Source organism: Paracoccidioides brasiliensis (assembly GCF_000150735.1).
Source record: "Paracoccidioides brasiliensis Pb18 unplaced genomic scaffold supercont2.4, whole genome shotgun sequence".
In the NCBI taxonomy this organism is placed as follows: domain Eukaryota; kingdom Fungi; phylum Ascomycota; class Eurotiomycetes; order Onygenales; family Ajellomycetaceae; genus Paracoccidioides; species Paracoccidioides brasiliensis.
This window is the reverse complement of record NW_011371361.1, coordinates 132,284-150,194: the sequence shown is the minus strand read 5'-3', so window position 1 is coordinate 150,194 and position 17,911 is coordinate 132,284. Positions and strand designations below refer to the sequence as shown.

The following is a 17,911-nucleotide window of genomic DNA, read 5'->3' as shown; positions in this document are numbered from 1 at the left end:
TTTGTGAATACGGTGGGATGCAGCTGAAGTGGAAAATACAATTCATATATTATTAGACTGGAGATTCATGTCATATATCACATCTTAGGCCGCAATCACCTCATAATCTTTTAGACACCCCCAACTTAAGCAGACGCCCATCCTCGCCTGCTTGAGTAATGCACAAAATAAACAAAAAAACACAATAACCGCTAGACATAAACAGAGGTGGAAGTAAACAAAATGACACAACCCTTTCTGCGAATCCTTTCCGCTGAACCGGGGCTAATCTCGCTTCATCGGGGAGGAAAAGAGACAGGAAAATTCAGCCTAACGCCTTATCCAGCGTCAAGAAGTCATCAAAATTTGAATCACCATCTCCCGCAGCGACGCCATAAAAGTCGTATAAAGAGCGCCAAATTCATCTTCACATAACCACACAGACAAAACAGTCGCAGTCTTCGTCACCGCACCCGCAGCTCAAGCACGGCTTGGTCGCTCCCTTAATGGGTTTGCTCACAGTTGATGACGCGGAGGAGCCAGAGGAGGGAAGGGTGTAGTTGACGAGGTGAGATCCAGCGGAGAAAACCATGTTGATGCTGGAGGAGAAGCTTGGCCGTCGTGAGGGTTCCGTAGATTGATGAAGTAACTTTGGTCTGAGAAATTCGCGTCAGCGAGAGTTTAAGTGATGCGTGGACGCGCGGGGTTGCTGATGATTCCTCCTAGAGTGAGGGAGGCGGGAGGGATATGGGTATGAGATCTCTGTAAGAGAGGGGCTAGATGTCTGCATATGTATACTTACATTTTGGTTCCAGAATTGGGTTGAGTGAGCAAATTCTAGCTTGTAGCTTGTTGAACAACATATACGCTGTGAACTGGAGCTTTACCAAGATCGCGCGTGTCAGATGTTTGATCTATAAATAGTTAGTTAATCTGCCTCTGATGACGTCACCAGTAAGTTAACCCCTTGGGCATTGTTTGACTTTTATTTACCACCTTGAGTTTGGTAAAAGTTTTACTTTATTTACCGGGATATTGCCAAGAGGCACTATTTGCAGCATAGAGGGTCTCAGTCTTTACAAAATAGGTCAGGCTAGCATTGTTATTATAAGATCCCCTTGAGACAATGGAAACAAGAAAAAGGGGCAAGGATGCGTCCGAGAAAATATATAATGACGGGGAACAGCTAGTTACATGATCAATACTAGAGCCAGGCCCCATATTAATCAAACATCATACGCTTTCCAGCCACGATAGAACTGCCCGCATCATATATCCCTCATAGTATTTCACAGCAAGGTCAAGCGCAGGTTGGACATGGACCTCACCCTCACACTCTGCAAAAACGAAATCTTTTCCATGGAAGACGCTCCAGTCAGTTTCCCGCTGAGCGACAACCATCTCTGCCTTCACGCAGTCTTTAGCAAATACCCGGCAACTGTCCAGCAAAACTTCCGCTGTGCCAACTGTGACCATCGCCTTCTTAACCAGGCCCTGTGACTCCCCGGAGGATGGAAACACCCCATTCCAAACATCCCTGGCACCCTCCCATTCACATAGATTTGCCCATACCTCTTCCTCATTGGCAATTCCATTAGCATTCCACTGCGCCTTAAACCAATTCTCCTGTGCCAGGGTAAGAAAATCCTTCCTATGATTCGTATGATAGCTGCCTTGATTGGTTCCCATCATAACCCAGGGACTCACCAACAACACAGCTTCTAGTTGGCGGCCAGCAAGGTCTAGTGGTGCCGCATAGGGTGACGGCTTAGCTATGTGCGTCAGTAACGACCCTGTCAAGTTGCCACCCGCGCTGTCGCCCGCGATTATAATATCGTCAGCCCGAAGGGAGAGCTCGTTTAGTAAATATCGAAGATCAGCCACGGCTTGAACGAGTTGCGACGGATACGGATGTTCCGGAGCCAGAGAGTACTCGAGAAAGACTACTTCTTTGGCTTTACATGCTGCGGCACACCGTAGTGCGAAAGGCATGTGACCGGGTGCTTGAAGGGGGTTGACGTATCCCCCTCCATGAAAGTACAGCAGTATCGGCCCAGTTTCAGAGGCTGACGGGGGAGTGACAAAGTGCAAGGTTGGCTGTGGGACATGCAGACATGGCTCAATTTTGGGCCTTGGTGGAGCTATCCTTCAGTGCGACCTCTCTGTAGGCGATGTTGAACTTAGAACAATAAATTTTGATTGCTTTTCCAGTTGAGATCTTACGAAGCTTTCTAGTAGCTGTTCTGCGGGAAATGTAGACCTTCTGCTTCGGACAATGACGACTGCGAGTCTTTGACGCCAATGGAGGCCATTGTTTGTTTGGCGCGTAAAACCCAGGAGCAATTGGAACACTGCGATTTGACGTCAGCACATATTTAATCATGGATGAAAAAACACCATGAGGGAATAGATAGGGAGTTGGACGGCGGGGGGTATAGAGTGATTACCAAAGATCGGGGAAAGGAAACAAAAGAGAGCCTGATCCCAGATTACCTGGAGGATGTTTCTTTCAGTTTCTCCAGATCCTCCCATATTTTGCACGGATGAGGAATGGTGATGGGGATGTAAACAGCAAAACCCCCACGATTTCTCTGCACAGGAGATATATTTTGTATCAACAAGTAACAGAACCTGGATATCCTGAACTTTTCTAAAAACAGAACCACACAAATCTTTCAACGAAGAGAGACAGGAAGAGGGCCCGACCTACCGAGGTTTAAGCAGAATGAGATAGTTTAACTATCTAAGCACCCAAATGACTTTGTAGCTCCCTAGGTAGTTGGCGAATGCCATTTCCATCTTGTTGTTTGTTAGAATCCCTGTTAGAACCCTTGTGCGGGCCCTTTTATTTCATCTTCTGTAAGAAATTCTGTGAGATTTCAAATTTCAAGAAGACCCGGCTAAGGATGCTCCCGTTTGTAGTTACTAAACAAGTTTTTGGCCCCTGGTCACTGGAATATGGGCGCCTGAAAACGATGCCTGCTATCTGCGGTCTTCTTCGGATGGTTTATTTTCTCTGCGATCAGAGTAAATTCCGATGCTTCTCAAAATTCTGGTCCTTTCCTCGATGAATCGAAATCACCCAATTGAGGTAAACCAGGGGCTGCCATGCATCACGGAAGACCTCTCGCATGGAAGCAGCATATTCCGCTGTTTGTCATAGGGATGCTGGGAGCGCTTCGGCTAGGGGCCTGATGCGCCGGATCCTGCAGGCGTAACTAAGGCTGAGGCAGATAGAATTGCATGGGACAGAAGAAGACCAGGCTCATGAGCCGTCCTGGCTATCCTTCGGTGCGTGCCCTAGCAAGAGATATTCTTGACGGGCTGGTTAGCCCCAGCGGCGGGTGATGGCATCGTGGTAACCGAACGGATCACGCATCAAATACGTAACAGGTAGCTAGTTGTGGTAGATGTGTAGTAGAGCCTGTGATAGATCGCTGCCTCGCATCCGGTGCTATGGATAACTGCGGGAGGAATTACATCATTTATTCATCAAAACGTTGACTTTCTATCCCCAACCTCAACTCTGCTGACTCTGACTGTCTGCCGCGCAATAACGTAAGGAATGTCCGTAACTTAGCACAAAAGAGCTCTTTTTCAAAATTGGACATCGTCTGCATATTCGATGTCCACAGACAATCCATTTCACTGAACGGAGCAATTATATCCCCGAGCACCATATATATATATATATATATATATTGGGTCTTCTCACTACATATGAAGAACGAACGGGAGCATGGTTCAATGATATGAGCAAACTTCTCGCTAAAAACGTTTCCATCAGGACTGGTGTCGGTTATGAATATGAATTGGAAACTGAGCAAACGATGAAAATTGTGATGAGAGTAGCTCGAAATTCATTAAACTTCGTATTCTGTTGGATATATTCATAGTTCACTCTGCCTTTTCCGGCCCGTCACGATTTTTTGCAGGGGGTATACAATTAATTTCTCCTTCCTTCCGGCCGCCGTCGGCACACCAATGCTATATCTTTTTACCCAATACCATCACTATCACAACCCATTCCATGCCAGACCATGCCAAGCCATTCTTCATACTCCCGTCATCCGGTTCGTGCGAACGTGCAGGTTAAGGGAGTATTTGCTATCCACATTCATCATAATGCATATCTTGAAATAAAAGAAGAAAAAAATAGTAATTGCTGTGTCGTAATTCGTCCCCTTCCGCTGCTTCATTACTGGGAATGGCAAAAGGAAAGGAGGGAGGTTTGTGGGGGCAACCAAATTATTGATACAACTGTTCTATCCAACTAGCCACCCCTGGTTGCATCTTATTCAGCCAAGAGACGAGCTCGATCAGCTCTGCGCGTCGCTCCTTGTCGAGCTGGTTTGGTTCTCCAGTAAGTACAGATTGGAAGATGGGGATAAGTCGTGGGGTTAGGCTGGTGACAGTGGCATCTTCCCATTTATCTGATCATTGTGTTAGTGAATATGTTACAATGTAATTCTTGTAAACTGCGGGGAATGGAAAGGGAAATCATACACAACTGGCAAATCATGCGGAAAACGGGTTCGTTCTCCTCGAAGTCATTCTTAAGAGGGAGGACATCGATGAGGGCGGAAAGGACATCAGCCACGGGGACGTTATTACGGTGCTTCAGAATCATGCGGCTAAGGCAGCCAGAAGCATTGTCTTTAAGTCTAGCATCGGCGATGTGCAGACAGGGCTCCAATATCTCTAAGATGGTAGGATAGGTTTTGGTGATCTCCGCATCGTCGTTCGATTTCTCAACAAGTCGTCCAATGGCGTAGGCAGCGTTGCTCTTTGTCTGGAGATCCTCGTCGCCAAGACGGTGCAGGAGTAGTTGAAGAAACTTGGATGTGAATGGTGTGATGGCGTCGTCTAAACCAAATATGATATCTGCAATAACTCCAGTGGCGGTGGATCTTTCAAGAGGCTCACTGCTGGCAGCATACTGGAGAACAGACTGTTCAAAGTGAGGCCATAGTCCGAGGAAGCTGCTACCTAGTGCAATGGCAAGGCCGGAGATAACGTCTAGAGCGGTATCGATGACAACCCAGTCAAACTCACAGAGTTCTTCCAGGGCAGCGCGGTCGTCATCATCCACACTAAAATCTTGCTGAGAGGGATGTTGCTTGGTAATGATTGTGGTGACCATGGTAACGATATTGTTGAGGACAGAGGCATCTGCGACAAGGTACGGTCCGCAATATTTGAGATTTTCGGCAACATTGCGGTTGATATCAGCAACGGTCGAACTAGACAAATTGACAATGTTAGCGATTGAAAGGCAGTCTGCAAATGCGTAAATATCCAACAAAATAAAACAGCAGAATGCTCAAAGAGCAGTTGAAGTGGTTAGATATTTTCTCAGCTTCACAATGGAAGAATTCGTATTTACATCAATCACACATTTTGTGTGTATGAGTGAGCTGGGATTACGAAGGTGTGTCATCATAGAAAAAGATAAAGGCAATAAAAACCCGAAAACGAGGCGAAAATTCATGGACATAAAACAGGTCTTTTCCACGTACCTGTCTTCTTCGTCAGTCCACATCTTAATCGTAGAAGTCATCAGTATTTCAGTGAACTTCTTCAGTTCATTGGGAGGCTCAACCATCCTCATCCCCTTACCAGGGACCCATCGTTCCATCTGACCAGACTCCTCACAAACTTGCCATAGAGCAGCATATGAGCGGTGAAGGGTGCTGATGGTGCTCTTTCGGACGCCTTCGTATGGATGCTCGCAGAGGGGAAGGATCTGCTCGATTGTTTTTTCGAAGTATGGAAGGAAGGCCTTCTTGGCATGGGTGATAATTTCACCAAGAACTTCGACCGCAATCTCCTTCTCAAGGGCGAGAGGAGTCACGGTGGTGAGATCTTCCCAGTCATCCTCCTCCTCATCGATATCAAGATCTTCAATGTTGGACTCATCGAGGACGGACACGTCTTGCTCATGGTCGCCAGCGGCAGCGACGCGAACCTTGCGACCAGCAATGGTAACCTCTTGACCAACAAGGTCACGCGCGGCATCGCTAAGCTCAACCTCAAGATCAGTTTCTTCCTGTACAAGGCATGTAAAGAGCCCCTTTACTATTCCCTCCAAGAATGGAGTGAAGTCTTCGCCATAAACTTTTGACATGGAGCCCCAGAAGATATATGTGCTTTCCTTCAAGCCGGAGTGGCCAAGTTGGAGAGCTTCCTCGCTGGCGCGCATTAAAGGCTGAACGTAGTTCTTGAAGTGTTCTGGTCCAGCAGAGGTAGACATTTCTCCCATGGCGTCAGTGACACTAGCACGAAGTTCCAGTTCATCCTCGCTATCCTTAATGGTGACGTAATCCTGCATGAGATGCATCGACTCATCGAAGAATGGGAGGAAAGCCTTGCCAGCAGATGATGCAATGGATCCTAAAGCGCTGGCAGTAAGAGCCTTGATCTTGAAGTCTGGGTGTTTGACCAACTTGTGCAAAACTGGCACCAACTCTCCCAAGTATTGTGCAACATCACTCTCATCCAAGCTGCCAACGACAGAGTCTACGGCGCTAATAGCAGCCTTCATAATGTCGACGACCGGCCCGTTTTCCTCCCCTTTCCACTCCTGCATTGTGCTGGCAAGGTTCTTCATGAGGAGGGGCATGAGCTGCTGGTGTTGGTTGCTGACGTCTTCGGCAAGGTCATCTGCGATTCTCGAAACACCGTGCAGGGTTGCCTGACGGACCTTGGGCTCAGGGTCGTTCAACAATTGAAAGATGACAGGAAAGATCTCCTTCATCTGAGTGCTGATGAAATCGGGAGCGCCCTCGACACACATGCCAAGAGCCATGATTCCTGCACGGCGATAATTGGGGTCCTTGTTGTTGAAGAATGGCCCCAGAGCGTTGAGGAGAGGCACGACAACCTGGCTTGGTGGGAGGCTCTGTGCAAGCAAGTCTAAAAGATCTAATGCGGACCTGACTGGAGTGATGTCACCATCATCATAAACGGTAGCATTATCCAGCTCAGTTGCGATTTGAAGAGCAGCAAGAGTAAGCTGTTTGCCAATCTGCATGCCTTGAATTTTCAATTTTCGGTATTTGACGCATTCCATGAGGAAGCTGATGGCCAGGGCTCTGGTATCCTCGGCCAAGTCGGTGTTGGCAGCAAGTTGGTTCATGAAGAGAACGAGCTCTTTCAAATGGGGATTCATCAATTGGGGATCGCAGCCAAGAAGTGACTGGAAAACCTCGAAAGCTTGGATGATCCGGTCCTCATCGCCCTGATCAATCGAGTCTCTCAAGACAGCAACCATAGCGGGAAAAATATTCTGGAAAGCCTTGACTGGTGCCTCATGTTCATCCGAGTCCAAGTGCATCGCCAGCTTGCTCAATGACAGAAGGGTGTTGATGCGAACCTCAGAGCTCTCAGGATCGCGAATGGTTTTCTCGAACAGAGCAAAAAGGTCGCTGAATATTTCTTGGAAACCCTCGCCCAGGGTTTCCAAAATGGTAAAGAGAATGTAGATTCCAGTAGCACGCTCATCAGCCTTGGGGCTTACGGCGGCCTGGAGCAGGAAAGCGGGAAGATCCGCCCATTGCCCGTCCTCGAGATCAATCTTGGCAATGGCGGAAATGATACGGGCACAGGAGTGGCGGACTAATGGACCACCCTCTCCTAGAGCCGCACGGAGCAGCTGCTCTCTAATATGTGGTTTCTGTTCCCCGGCAATCTTGAGCCAATGCTTGTTCACGAGGGATCGCGATTCAACAGCGGCAAGCTGTCTCAGGTTTTGGTCACCATGGGAGGTGGCGACTTGGATAAGGAAGAGGAGTGATTCTGGTTGGGTATAAAATTCTTTCTTCAGGGTACCAGTGGCTTCCTTGACGCTGCCCAAATTTGCTGCGGATCGTAACGAATTCATCAAGTCAGCAAATGTTTATTCCTGACGGCTCTACGAGGATAGGCACATGCAGGCTGGGTACTCACGATCAAGGACAATTCGCAGCTGTTGCAAGAATCGCTGCTGGTCCATGATGGACTATTCTTGAGGTCCTGATACTCGAAACAGGTGGGAGGGAATTGGGCTGACGGTTGAGTTAGATACGTGGATTCCCTTGGCAGCCGATGCGGAAGCCCAGCCAGTCTGAAAAAAGACACTACCTTAACAAGTAAGAGAAAGATGGTGTATCTTATGAGGAGGGAAAGGAAAGTCGGGAGAAGATAGTGGGAGAAAGGTTGGGAAATATATAAGAAAAGGAAAAGGAAGAAAAATTGATGTTAAAATGTGATGTTTTAATATTTTTCTTCGGCGGGCACTAGTCTTGTTTTGGTGGGATGGTTGGTTGAGATCCCAAGTTTGCATTGTTTACATCAGCAACCTCAATTGAAGAAAATTGGGTCAGAATGTTTTAAAATAGAAAAAAGAGGGGAATGTCGCAGTTATTTAATTTGATTTATATCGAATTGGCATTGTTGCATATATCGCCCAATGGGATAGCTGCGTATACCACTATATAGTCTACCGTGGATAATCATCAAATTAAATATAGCTAATACTCATTCGGCTTTCAGGCCTAATATCCAAAATATCGTAACGCAGCAAGTGAACAACATGGGGAGCAAGAGAAGATTCAGGTCATCGAATGCAAACCATAAGACTATGCGCATATACAGTACAGGTATAAGAAATCTCACATATCAATAGCTACCCTTTCCTTCCCTCATACGAAACTCCGCCCAGATTCTCCAGCCGACATATATTGTTGATTCCCCGTTGCGTGTCTATAAAGTGTGATCGGGTTTCCAAACAAGGCTGTGCCAACGGCTACCTGGAAAGGCAAAGAAAGGAACAATCATTTCAAAAACGAGCAACGAGATAAAAGCATCTTCGGGGATATAAAGGTAAATAATTCACGAGTCGTCCTCAGAATCGTAGTCGTCGTCCGGCAGTAATGATCGGTACCTTCTGGAAGCAAGATCATCCTCCAGGCCCCCGTCAGTTTGGGGATCGGAATATCCTATCAAGACAAAATGAAAGTCGTATCAGTATATCTGGGCATACACACCCTATATATAGGTAAAATGCGTCAGAAAATCAACGTGTTAGGAGGACTCACCGTCACCTCCAAAGAAGCTCAAAGCTACCGGCAAGAATATCAACGCATGAGAGGCAGCAAATATTACCAGCGCCAGCCATATTCTAAAATAGTAGATTTCAAATATTTTGCTTCTCGTAAATGCAAGGACACACACGCCTAGAAGTTTAGTAACTGTGATACCGGTGAAGACGCTGCCGCCAACATTCACCAACGCCGCCCATGCCCGTGCTGTCCGATGGCGGAATTTACCCCGAGCCTGTTCCAGGAGTGGACTGGAAGGAAACATGAACGCACGCGCAACATGTGCACAGAATTCGAACCCAATTCCAACGCAGATAATCAGGTTGACCAGCGACACGGCGTTCAGAGAAACGTTGGCAACAGCCATGGTTCCGATGATATCGACAACCGTCATGATAACTGTTGCAGTCACGACTGCTCCAGTTGCTATAGAGCCCAAGAGAATTGAAGTGACAACGAAGATGATGGCGATTGCGGATCCAAGAAGCGTTCCCGTAAGGCGAACGATGGATGCGTATTGGTCAAAAAATATGTAGAATTTGGAATAAGGGAAGACATCGATTTTATGCGTTTCCGAAATGTCGTTTGCAATCCGACGTGCAGAGGCATAGGCATTGATAAAATCTTTCTGGCTGCGAAGCGGAGTGTGACTCGTGCGGAAATGGCTTGCGTTTGTTGTTATAGATTTTGAATCAAGAACCAGGGCATTGGAGTAAGGTGCTAAGCCGCCTAGGGGGCAGGATTCGTCTGTGGGTGACTTTACCCATTTTTCTGCATAGTGAATAAACTCGAATCCCTCAGGCATTCCGTGAAGGGAGATATTCCATGGCGGATTCCTCTCATCAAAGCATGTCTTGCCATTCTCTTTGCAGCAGTTTTGTTGAGGATTCAGCCAGTAGAAGAAGTCGTCAATCCAACTAGCAGTCGAGCCCGAGATATAGGAAATATTGGGACGCTTGGATTCTTGCTCAAGAACGAAACCTAACGAAAATTCGTCGCATGTCGAGAACCTTCCACAGAGCTGCTGCTGGTGATGTCTCGCTGTAACATTGACATCCCGTGTCACGAAGTAGACAGGAGGTCCGCTCCCAAAGTAAGCATACAGATCATTAAAGAAATCGATAAGATATGAATCGTTGGGGATGGCGATACGTTGATCCAGGCCCAAGGCGACAGTTGGAAGGAGAGCAAGACCAGCAGTGAATATTCCAAGAAAAACAACCATGACTAAAACTTTCGTGTGATTTTTAAGAAGGCGAGAAGCATATGTTTTTCGGATGAAGCGTTGCAGGATACCTTCCTCCGCATGGTCATACGACTGACCGCTAGGGATTCCTGACGAATTTGCTTTTCGCACAGTTAGACAGGGAAAGCAATCGGCACGGAGACTCTCAACCCGTCTCTGATTCAAGGCCAGCACGGATACGAACATTGTGACCTGTAATATCGCGTTGATGAGGACAGCGCCGGCTGCATAAGCTGCGAAATTCTTCACAGCAGGCATCCCCACGAAGGCTCCCATCGCAAATGCAATTGTTTCTGTTGCTGCAGAGAGAAGTATACTAGGACCCATCCTGCCCAAGGCTCGGGCAATGCGCCCATCAATTTCTTCTTCTTGGTGGCTCAGGTTCACCCTTTCAAATTCGTGAACGATGAGGAAAATATTGTCGACGCCAATTGCGAGAACGAGGAACGGGATCACCTCGGCAATGATTAACGTCACCTTGATACCAGCTGCTGAGAAAAGGCCAACGGAAGCGGAGACAGACATCAGGACGATTAGGATGCCAACGATACCGAGTGTAAATTTCGACTGCACAAGACTGTTGGCTGGGTTGCTGAAGATACTTTTCCACGTCAGGGTTGTCGAACCAAGGGCCAAAGAAGCGTAAATAAACATAATGACATAGCTAATAACAACTATTTTCGCATCAGTGTTTGTAGATTTATTCAGTTCCTGTTCAAGGCTGATTTCCGTATTGAAAGAAACTCGTAGACCATGTTCACCTGCTTCCTCTTGCACGACTTCGAGCACTCTTTTCAAACTATCCTCCCAATCTACTGCCCCAGCTTCATTTTCGCTGCCCGGGGCATGGTTATTGACTACCCATGTAACAACAAGCGCAGTGGCATCCAACACATTCTTAGTCTGTCCATAACCCCCAAGTATCATTTCCGGCTTCAGGGGTTGTTGGAAGTCGGGGAGACATTCAATGGATCCAGGAGACTGGGCGCAGTATTTCAAATGAGATTTCCAATTATTAGGGTCGACATTGGAGAAAGACCCTCCGAAGTATCCAGTTAATGACTGAACAACACAAGCACGTCCGGTGGGTTTAAAGCACACATCCTCCAGAGCAAGGCCCTTTTCTAGGGAAATCATGCGACGCACTCGATTCTCAACATCAAACCACCAACTGAGCGTTTCGTAGCTTAATACAGGGCCTGGTCCATCCGGGTGAGTGTCGTTAATAAGGAACGCTTGCTCCGCTCTATAGAACGGTCCGAAATTCTCATCGAAGAAAGCTTTTTCTTGAGCAGCGGCCGAGGTGGGGCTCACCCAGAGCTTGACAGGGTCCCTTTCGACAGTGAATCGTAGCCAACCCAGACTCAGCAACCCACATATAATAATACTTGTCGTTATGGTTAATGCCGGAAATCGAGCACACACGCCACCCAGACGGCTGAACGCCGCATCGAAAACCGAGTTCAGCTTATAGCTCACTTGGGGGCGGTCAAGTAATCCGGCATCGTCAATGAGATCTCCTTCGTCCTCATCATCGCTTGGGCTGGTATCTTGGAGGAGCCTAGCCCGTTCCAACTTGCGCTGTTGACGTTTCCGGAAAACTACATGAACGAGCGTGACGGCGACCATGAGCAATAGAAAAACCGAATAGACGATTATGACAGAGAAGGATAAGCAAGGTAGGTGCCTAACATGGCAGTAGCTTTCCTCTGGTAACGCAGGCAATTGGGGGCAAACAGCGGGACAATCAATGCAGGAACAACGATACTTCTGGTCTGCATCACTGCATGATTTTGGAGTCGTCGGCAGGGGCCGCATACCAGCATCCATGGGTCCCTTAGGTTGGGTCATAAAATTGATTTGAAACGGGCTTCCTAGAAGCTTCTTGTCGCCCAAAAATTTCAAGAACTGGGTAAAATTCCTAGCTCCTCCGCCGATGAAATCCATCGCCCTGCCGCCAGAAGCACCGTTCTTGACGTCCTTACAGCTATCGTAAAAGCCCACTTGGTACACTTCGGACCACAGATTATCCAATTCGGTCACTACTTTTTTGTCTTTGACGGTATCTGTTTGCGTGACGTTGATGAAAAGCGACTGGTCGGGGGAGCATGTAAAGGAGCAGAAGAGGTTGAAAAAGTTCTCTTTACAAGCTGGACATGACGCAATTATGCCTTCAGCAATCTTTAAGTGCGAGGATAAAGCATCAATCTATCAAGAATACGGGCGCAAAAGTCAGCATACGCTACATCTCCAGCTCCCTACATCCTAAGCAACGCGCCAACCTCCAAACAAAGAAGGTTCATACCTGAGGATCCTCACAGCAAACATTCCCCGTCTTCCATTTATCTCCACATAACGATACCAGCTTCTTCCGCGTATCTGCTGTTGGTGCTTTCGCAAGTCCATTGTCGGGACACGGCAGTTGTCCACCGAAAAACGATAGTTTTCCGCAATGGCCACGCATGGCGCATCGACCTTCTTCATGGATTTTTGTCTCTCCTTGAGCAAAGACAGAGCTGCTCTGGGCAACTACCAGTCCTGCTAGGAGCGGTAAACACGCAAAATGCATGACGATAAACTTGGTCAGGCAGAGGCTGTCAGGGAACCTCCGACCAATCCAGCACACCGACTAAAGTTCCCCCTTTGTGCAGTGGACTTCACCCACACAAGGGCCAGATCATCAAGACAAAGCCAATATTTCTAACCCTGTAATCCGAATAACATTCGCTTCAGAGCCGGCAGCTACCAGAAGCCTTAGATGTGCTGGAGGGAGAGTCGATGGAGGTTGCTGTACTCACGACCTGTAGCTACAACCGACACGCAACCGGGGGGAGGGAAAGGGCGGTCAATGATATCAGACGCCGACGGAAACAAGATTCTAATACGGAGACGGACGGAGCAGCTGTGAAAACGGTCGGGTCGTACGAGAGGATAAGAATATATGGTATGCAAGCAGAGGTGCCCACCTGTTTATGTATTTTAGTGTCGAGGTTGCTGGGAGGCTGGCATGGAGTGATGTGGTGACAAGAGAATGGCTGGAAATCAGCTTATGTCAGCCTATGACATCAACTGTGGAGCAGATCTGCCGAGGCTTGGCGGTAGAGCTACCATGGGAACGTTTTTATGTCACGGAGCACAGAAGTACCAACTGCAGACACAAAAGTAACAACGAACGGAATCTCCTGAAGTTTCCAGTTAAAAAAGTATGTGAGAGAATTTTCTGCTGGGATTGTAACCCCTTGAAAGCATTATACCCCTGCTAAGGAATAGAGAGAGAACTTGAAATGGATCCCCAGATACCAGCCTACGTCATATCAGCCCTCGCATCCAGAGAAGGCATTGGAAGGTCTAGCAAAAGAACCCCGTAATAATGTGGTATTATTTCTGCCAGGTTGATTATTTGGTATACCCAATAATTTTACAAGCATCCACGTTCAAAAAGGGATGCTGGACTAATAACATCCCTAAACGTTGTATGCGTCTTACTATCATTCAGGGGTTTATACTCGGTACCGTGAACATTGTTTAGTCGGGAGTCTGTAGCCATGATCCCAACGGGTGATAGATGGGACCTCGGGAATCTTTGTCTCTGTGCCCCCCTTTTCCACATCGCAACTATGGTGTTGCTAGGTCGTCGCATTTGCAGCAAGCTAAGCCAGGAAACCCCCCCGCATGTTTGATAACTAGCCGGCAGGAGATATCAGCGAATGGAACCACCACCGGGTAGTTATTAGCGAATTTCCAGATTCTTCTTTTCCATATAGACTGACTGCTCTTAAGTTACTGATAACTGATGCAGCTGAAATTCTTCCTATTTCCTTGTATTCTATCCATGGGGCATCAAAAGTCCTGAACCCGCGCCAAAAATAATATAAATCCAAATTAAAAGAGTGAAAACCACTCCCAGCACGCTAGGCGTGACTCTAGGGACTCCCAGGCCTGTTTATCGCTTGGTGCTTTAGCCGGGGACGTCTTAATCATTAAAGCTTTAATAATCAACAACTATTAACTAGTTACTAGTTAGTTAGTTAAGTTAGTTGGTGCTAGTTATCCTAATGAGGCCCCGTGTTTAGTGCTTTGGGTATACTTTTGATAGCGACCCTGCACATGGAAAAAGTTCCACCTTTAAAATTCATATTGTTTGTCTTAACCCTTCTCTAATATCCCTGTTTTCTTCCCTATTTATGTGCAGATTGCCTGTTCTTGTATATTTAATTTTCCGTGTCCAAGGAGTGATTGAAGGGTTCAAGGTCCTGTGAAAGAACCGCCTTGGTTGGGTGGGCGAGAATCCGGCTCCCCCCCATGACCCAAGTATTTAGCCGGTAAATGTATGAAAAACGGGAATCGAATCTAACTCTAAAAGCCAGGAAAGGTTACGTAAATTCATTGAGCAATAGAAAATAAACACCTGTATTTTTGTGCGCCTGGCTTCTATGCGACAGGATGAGGTATGAAGATGTAGTAAGAATAAAGTTGGTAAGTTGGTAGACGGGTGGTAGAGTAGGCAAGGTAGGTAGGATAATGGTAGCAGTACTGGTTAGTGGTATGGCAGTTGTGGTATGATATGATAACGAATCTTGGGAAAAAGGCTTTCGAACATAAAAAAGAAAAGAGAAAGAAAAAGAGAACTGAGATAAACGGACAAAAAGGAAAGCTAGAAGAAAACAAGAAGACAGAAGGATGGAAAGAAAAGAAAAGACACAAGTACAGCCAAACAACAGAAGAGAAAATGACCAAGCACAACCCAACCCAAATCCATCACATCATATCACCAACTCTACTCCCCACCAGCTCCCCCTTTATTTTCCCCGGCAGGCACAGGCGTCGACGTAGAAGACGCTGGAGAGTCTGTCCCCGCGCCTCCAGCAGCACCCTTCCCAGGCCCACCGGCACCACCATACCCTCCAGTCCGCGCCCCTCTTCCACCGCCGCTACCACCCCGTCCACCTCTATCACCTCCTCTCCCGCCTCGGCCCCTCCCACCATACCCACCACCTCTCCCCCGTCCACTCTCACCATCGCTCGTCGCACTACCGCTCTGATACCCGCTCCGCTGCCCAATTCCCCCGGCCGGGCCACCACGATTACTAGCCTGCCACGTCCCTGCGTTTCCGCCTTGCCCATCGCGATCCCGCCGACTTCCCCGATCCTCGAACATTTTCACGTTCGGCTTACGATTGGGGCCTGGTGGGCTTGGTTTCTTGTGTTCAGGCGGCTGGCGTTCGAGAGCCACACGTGCTTCCTCGGGTGTTGAGAAGGTGACGACGTGGTTGAATTTACCCCATTTCTCCACCTTTAGGATCTTGGACTTGTCTTCCTCGGGGAATAGGTCACGGATCGCTTGTTCAGAGTCGACGTTGGAAATAAATAGGCCACTGCTTGGCTTGCGCTCAGTAGGTCCGGTGCTAGTTCTTGAATCCGTCCGCTCGCCGAGGACGGTGCCGTTGGACTCGTTGGCCTTGTCTGTCGCGCTGGGAACGTTGACCTGAGCACCCACGGGCTGAGGCGTGGCGGGTTTAGCTTTGTTGTTTGGAATTACCGGGGCCGGTGATATGGTGGTTTTAGGAGGAAGTGGTCCCGCGGGCTTGTTTTGAGATGGAGCCTGGTTTTGCTGTTGATACGTGGGTGCTGTGGTGCGGTTTGGGACTGGAGCTTGACCAAATTGGGAAACTCCGCCAGCGGATCTCGGTTGGGCCCCAGATGGAGCACTAGGGGCAGCGCCAGACGCACCGGGGCCGCCTGGAAGACCCGACATAGCGACAGGTTGTTGAGTTATAGGTGCAGAGCTCGTTGATGGCTTCCCAGCACGATGAGCGAAGTTGAAGCCCTGAGCACGCATTTCTGTTCCGATTCGTCCACCCTCGATTTCCAGAACAAGGTATCCGAAAGCGGCATCTGCCAGATTGAAATTCCACATATTTTTGAACGCGCTCTCGTCTACTTGGCCACCAGCGTTGCTTGCCGCAACAGGACCTCCAAAAGGATTGCCACCATTTGCAATTGTTGGCATCTTCTCGACGATACTTAACGCATTGTCTAGTAGGGTTCTCTGAGCCTCGTTGGCATTAATAGCGGTCTCGACTTCACCCTTAACCGTGTCCCACACATCATTAAAGGAGGCCTTGGAAGCCGCCAGCTTGCCACGATAATGGTCCAGAGTAGGGTTGACGCTGAACTCGTTATATGAACTCCCGTATCTAAAATGCAGCCCGGCCGAAATCGAAAAATCAGCCTTGAGAGTAACAGAGAGTTGGTTCAACATGCCCTCACGAGCCGGGGAAGCGTGCGTGACGAAAACGCGTGTCTCTGACGGATCATAGACGCGATTAGCAGTATCGACCAATTCACCCATCTGCAATAGCGTAGTCCACATCGTTCCCTGCCCGCCTGCAATCGTCGTCTTTCCTTCTCCATTGTCGAACAGTTTATGCATAACAACCGCACCCCCAAGACCCAGCAGGCGCAGTTTCACTCCGCCAATATCTAGTAGTCTCGAGCTAGATTCATCGATAATATGTAGCTTGTCCACTTTATATTCACCAGATCGGAACTTCTCCAGCACCCGAACATCCTCACAAGCACCCCAGACTGTATATACGGGAACATCGAGGGTCAATTGCTTGTTAAGCAGTAGAGGGAGTTCGGAGAGGGGGAGCTGTTCAGGGCTGAAACGTTGTTTGATGGATTGCTGGGGGGGGACTTGGGCGATGCTTCTCTTGATTGCCTCTGGGAGAAGGGGAGAGTATTGCACGACGTGTTTCAAGGTCCTGTAGGAAAGAAGTACCAGTGGCGAGAGCCATAGCATTAGATATAATGCTCATATAGCGTAGTCTGGAACTTTCCGGCGTAGTAAAATGAGTGGGAATCAAAGCGAATGACATACTTATCAGCAATTCTCTCTAGAGAGCTATCATCATAAAAGCCAAAGTCACCTGTATGGATAATATGATCCGCGCGAGCATGCCTAGCAAGTTCATTGAGAGACTTCAAGTTTCCTGTTCATTGTTTAAAGGCAGATCAATCAGCACATGTTGCCAACACAACACATTGCATATTGAAGCGCACCGCCTCACAGCAGCAAACAAACGTAATATATCCCATACCTCTTACATCTGCAACGCAAAGCACTCGCACACCGCCAGTCTGGATAACTCTGCCATTATTCGGGAGCAACGCAGTGGCTCCTGGGGTCGGGCCGCTCGTGGAGCCGTTGGAAAGATTATAACCAGGGTTGTTAAATGCGTGGGCGGGACGTGGCTATAGGGCGTCGAAGTAAGATGGTTAGGTGAGGCTGCGAATGATGGTTTGTTCTATGAGTGAGTCCGGGCAAACTTACTGAAGCCATGGATGGAGGGAGGGGTTTGTAAATAGAAAGACCTTGTTAAACTGGAGGAGGAAAAATCAAGCCTTTTTATATCTGAGGTTTTTCGGTATTGCTTCTTTGATTGTCAGATGATCTACCGTTCAAAGAGATGTGGCGTTTTTTTACCGTGTTGTGGATGTTCATCAAACTTACACGTAGGAAATGAATAAATTAAACAAAAAAAAAAAAAAAAAAAAAAAAAAAAAAAAAAAAGGGAACACACGTCAAAGATAAAAAGCTCGA

At 47.8% G+C, this 17,911-nt stretch overlaps 4 protein-coding genes across 4 annotated transcripts; all 4 read right to left on the bottom strand.

Annotated features, from left to right (window-relative positions):
- Positions 1-1,212: 1,212 nt before the first annotated feature.
- On the bottom strand, positions 1,213-2,291 carry PADG_03547 (uncharacterized protein; the record flags this gene model as incomplete). Its single annotated transcript, XM_010760783.1, has 2 exons — positions 1,213-2,120; positions 2,240-2,291. The coding sequence occupies 2 exons, from the start codon at positions 2,289-2,291 to the stop codon at positions 1,213-1,215; spliced, it is 960 nt and encodes a 319-aa protein (XP_010759085.1).
- Positions 2,292-4,227: 1,936 nt separating this feature from the next.
- PADG_03546 (uncharacterized protein) lies at positions 4,228-7,972 on the bottom strand (the record flags this gene model as incomplete). The annotated part of the gene is made up of 4 exons (XM_010760782.1): positions 4,228-4,412; positions 4,486-5,222; positions 5,499-7,839; positions 7,927-7,972. The coding sequence occupies 4 exons, from the start codon at positions 7,970-7,972 to the stop codon at positions 4,228-4,230; spliced, it is 3,309 nt and encodes a 1,102-aa protein (XP_010759084.1).
- Positions 7,973-8,850: 878 nt separating this feature from the next.
- On the bottom strand, positions 8,851-12,874 carry PADG_03545 (sphingolipid transporter; the record flags this gene model as incomplete). Its single annotated transcript, XM_010760781.1, has 3 exons — positions 8,851-8,957; positions 9,057-12,513; positions 12,611-12,874. The coding sequence occupies 3 exons, from the start codon at positions 12,872-12,874 to the stop codon at positions 8,851-8,853; spliced, it is 3,828 nt and encodes a 1,275-aa protein (XP_010759083.1).
- Positions 12,875-15,082: 2,208 nt separating this feature from the next.
- Positions 15,083-17,650, bottom strand: PADG_03544 (uncharacterized protein; the record flags this gene model as incomplete). The annotated part of the gene is made up of 4 exons (XM_010761199.1): positions 15,083-17,072; positions 17,189-17,300; positions 17,409-17,562; positions 17,642-17,650. 4 exons carry the CDS (start codon positions 17,648-17,650, stop codon positions 15,083-15,085), a joined length of 2,265 nt encoding a protein of 754 aa, XP_010759501.1.
- Between the last annotated feature and the right edge of the window lie 261 nt (positions 17,651-17,911).